Source organism: Agrilus planipennis, unplaced genomic scaffold (genome assembly GCF_000699045.2).
Source record: "Agrilus planipennis isolate EAB-ADULT unplaced genomic scaffold, Apla_2.0 scaffold288, whole genome shotgun sequence".
In the NCBI taxonomy this organism is placed as follows: domain Eukaryota; kingdom Metazoa; phylum Arthropoda; class Insecta; order Coleoptera; family Buprestidae; genus Agrilus; species Agrilus planipennis.
Window position 1 is genome coordinate 215,095 of NW_020439019.1, and position 4,240 is coordinate 219,334.

General features: G+C 38.9%; 1 protein-coding gene and 1 long non-coding RNA gene across 2 annotated transcripts in view; both read right to left on the bottom strand.

Annotated features, from left to right (window-relative positions):
- Positions 1-588: 588 nt before the first annotated feature.
- Positions 589-2,494, bottom strand: LOC108741308. Its single transcript, XR_001938490.2, has 3 exons — positions 1,348-2,494; positions 955-1,283; positions 589-895 (listed from the first exon to the last, which is right to left on the bottom strand). It is a non-coding gene; the product is annotated as an uncharacterized LOC108741308 (long non-coding RNA).
- Positions 2,495-3,277: 783 nt separating this feature from the next.
- LOC112904941 overlaps positions 3,278-4,240 on the bottom strand; it is a 5,469-nt gene continuing 4,506 nt past the window's right edge. Inside the window, exons 3-4 of the mRNA XM_025976249.1 lie at positions 3,625-3,637; positions 3,278-3,582 (exon numbers count right to left, since the gene is read on the bottom strand). Coding sequence (XP_025832034.1) covers positions 3,278-3,582; positions 3,625-3,637 — 318 coding nt within the window. The remainder of the gene's footprint in view (positions 3,583-3,624; positions 3,638-4,240) is intronic.

Here is a 4,240-nt window from a genome sequence, read left to right on the forward strand (position 1 = left end):
AAGTATATTTAACATCTTGTCCCATTTAACATTGTCAAAAGCTTTCTCTAAATCTACAAATCCTATGTACGCACTCTTTCCTTTTTCTATCGTTTTCTCTATTGTTACCCGTAAAGCTAGAATGGCCTCCCGCGTTCCTCTATTTCTTCTAAACCCAAATTGATCTTCCCCTAATAGTTCTTCCGCCCTTTCTTCCATCCTCCTCTGTACAATTCTATTTTATGATTTTTGACGCATGGGAAGTTAAGGTAATTGTTTTAAATGTCTCGCACCTATCCGCGCCTCTCTTTTTAGGTAATGTTACTACTATGTTCCGTTTATAATCCTCTGGGACTTTCTCCGTTTCGTAAATGTGAGTAACTAGCTTAAACATACGATCTCTAACCTATTGTCTTTAGAATTTCCTGCTGTATCCCATCTACACCTGGCGCCTTATTATTCTTAAAATTTTTTAATGCTACATCGAACTCTTCCCTCTTTAAGGGATAACCAAGCTCATCTATTTCCACACTATCTAATATATCTCCTAACGCAGGGCCTGCGTATAGGTTCTCTAAATATTCTTTCCACCTATCTGCCTTTTCCTCATTTTCTATCAAAATGACCCCTGCCTCGTTTCTTTGGTACCTGCCTATTTAAAATTTTTATCCACTTATGATATTCGGCTTTTTTCTTAATTAAATTGTAAACTTGCTTAGTTTTCTAAATGAAATCTTTTAAAATAAAATTAACTAATAACCAATACACTATTGATAATAACTAAAAATACTCTTGAGTTTATAAGTTCACTAGACACGTACATAATATACACGAATTGCTGGCCGTGACCGTTACTGATGTTAACATATGTATTTAGACATATAACAGTTTTACTACCTACTCGCTATTAAATATCCTAAAACCAAAAAATGAATTATTAGTAAAATAGATAAGTTATAGGTATGTATTCCCTACCTGATACTAAATTTGTTGGATTCAACTACCTCTGCTTTGTTGAATTTGCTCCTTCTGTGGATAATTGCAAATTTTGATTTATTAACAACCTCTATTAGTAAAGGTTTCGTACATGCGTTTTGGTAAACATAAAAGGTTTCTTTCAGTTTCTACAGCTACAGTAATTCCATGACGCGTTTTTCTTCGTGACAGAAGTACAATTGGGGTGTGAATTGGGTACGGTTTATTTATAATCATTTCTTTTATATGCAAGAGTGGTTTTGAGTCGCATAAACCTACTTGGTTGACAACTTCTAAATGGGCTTCAACAATAGATGAAAAAGTCATAACTGAAATTAGAATAAAATAATTTTGTTGTAGATACATTTCCACCCACGTGCGCCTAAACTTCACCTGGTATTCCAATAACAACACAGAAATCCTAACAGCAATACACATTAAAATAATACCATAGATAAAATAATACTCAAGTCATCGACGTTTATTATTGGACATGCTTAGTGGTCAGAATTGTGGTACAACTAAAGAAAGAGATGGAACGAAGTTTCGGGCAATATTCATCTCTCTTACGATAGTGCGTAGACGTGTAATGAAAGAGGTAGCACTAGTCCGAAACTATACGCCATCTCCCTCACTTTTCGAGACAAGAAATTACTACAACGACATTAATATATGTCTATGACTCAACTGTTTCCCAATTTAGACGAATAAATAACTCTCAAAATCAAAGACCTAACAATTTCCAAAACCAGCAAAAACCCAATTTCCTAGTTAAAAAATTAACTAATGTTGAACAAGACCCGTACGTTTCTGATGAGTACGGAAACGCTTATCTACCTATACAGCCTTTTGATAACAATACCCCTCCTACAGACCTGACCTTTTCAGATGAAAATACCACCCAAGAAAATGAAAATGAAAATTTTCGTTCACAGACATCAATAGACAAAATTACATAGAACATTTTTGAAAGACATTTTGAAAAAATTAATAATGCTTTCGTTAAAACACCTAGACTACCATACATACATTCAAACGAATACGACTGCAAAATTTTAATCGATAGTGGAGCTTCTGATTTTATCATGAATTCCTTGACTTTCAAATATTTTTCTGATTATTTATACGAAGAACCTTTCGAAGTCAAAACGGCCCATGGAAAAACTAAAGGTCAGTACAAATTATACATTCCCTTATTACATAAATTTGACGAACCGACTTATATTGAGTTTTCAGTTCTTTCATAAAACTTTCGACGCATTAGTCTCTCATCCTACAGAAGGTACCGTGAAAACCGCAGTGCCGGCGGTGTTATGAATTCTTTAAAGCACAGGCCTATCTCTTGGCCACAGACTCGTTAGAAACAGTCGGCATCGAAGTTCCATTAACTTTCGGCCCTCTTTACTCCCACCTTCGGACAGAGACATTTCTGAACTCCCCCTTCTATTCCCCCCGGGTGCATCAACTATCGTCGCCGGCGACTTCAACGCTAAACACGTCTCTTGGGGCTGTAGACAAACTAATAGTAAAGGCACCTCCCTTATGGCCAAAATTTTTGACTTCAACCTCACAGGAAAGAAGTCACTGTCATCTGTCTCCCCAAAAAAGGGAAGCCTCTCAGCTCTCCCTCAAGCTACAGGACCATCAGCCTACTTCGTTCGTTGAGCAAAGTAGTTGAATCAATCATTCTCAATCGGCTCTTAGACCACGTGGAACAACCTTCTCCCCGATTTTTAACACGGTTTCCGCAGGCATCATGGCACAGGCCACCAACTTCTTCGCGTATCCGAATACATTTCCAACAACCTTAACAAGCGGCGTCACACCTCCATGCTTCTTCTTGACATCCAACAAGCGTTCATTCGAGTCTGGCACGGAGGCCTTATCTCAAAATTCATCACCCTTAACATTCCGCATTTTCTAGTTGGGGTTATCAGGTCCTTTTTCACCGACAGAAGCCTTCGGGTACGCGTCGGCTCTGTTCTCTCTGCCAGTAAACCCGTTACTGCCGGTGTCCCACAAGGCTCCAAACTATCACCTATTCTATTTAACCTCTGACACTTCTATTTTGACAGCTCTCTACGCAGACAACATTGCCCTCATAAACTAAGCCCAAACCATTCTCCAATGCACAGGGAGAATTAATAGGTTTCTGCCCCTGCTCCTAAACTTATACCGAAAATGGAAACTTTCCATTAACGAGACCAAAGCGGAGCAATTTTCTTCTCGTAGGTCCCGAAAACCTCCCCCCATTTTAGTAAACAATCGTCCCATCAAGTGGAACAACTCTGTTACCTACCTAGGCGTCGTTTTCGATAGGACCCTAAACTGGATGGATGCATTCATCGCACTCAAGCCTTTCTTCCGAAACCGCTCCATCGCCCAACATACGAAAATCCGTGTGCTTAACGCAATAATCAGGAGTATTTGCTCCTACGTCATTCCCATCTAGAGCTGCGTCCTTCCTCACCGCTTTAAACCTCTTCAAGGCACTTACATGCGGATCCGGTTTACCTTCTCTCCCTGAGTCTGCAATCTCATTCGCAGCAATTCTCCGGGCGTCAGTGCCAGGCCACGCAAACCCCACCACATACTCCGACGGTTCTCCCCCCCCTCGGATCCCCCATGCTTAACCATTTTTTTTTTCTCAACCCTCTCCCAAATTCCAACCTTCAACTCTCTTCTAGGGGATTGGTAACCTTCAGGGTTTATCTTCCCACTCGAGGAGGGGTTTTAGTCGGTAAAAACTCGGTATCTTTTGAAGATTTCAGATGATTCAATGTAATATTATTTCGCAGTACATATCAATTAAGGAATCTGAAGCCGCGAGATGTGCACAAGCAAGAGCGAAAGCGAGTAGAGAGTAACCGATATGCTTCTCGGCTCGTTCTCGGGTTAACTAGTAAAACTGATTTCACTGCCGCCTACGATATTGGTCCTAATGATTTGCTCTCCATATTACACTAATTCTACGCAGACTATTCACTACTCCTGGTTTCATCGTCCATTCATAATAATTTTAAGGACTCACAAGTATTGACTGCATGGTTATGGGTAATATTCATCTTAACAATCATCTCTGCCAAAGGTGGATCTTCTTTTAAAAATGCGTCATTCCTTCGTGTTGCTCTATTACACTTTTTAATTTTAATATCAACAGTTGATTTACAACCAGTATTTCTTTCAGAACGCTCTTTTTTTTGTTTGTTGCAGCATGTTAGCAAACAAAACACTTACGAAATTCTAATTTAAAATAATAAAAAAATATAATAAAATTACTACATTA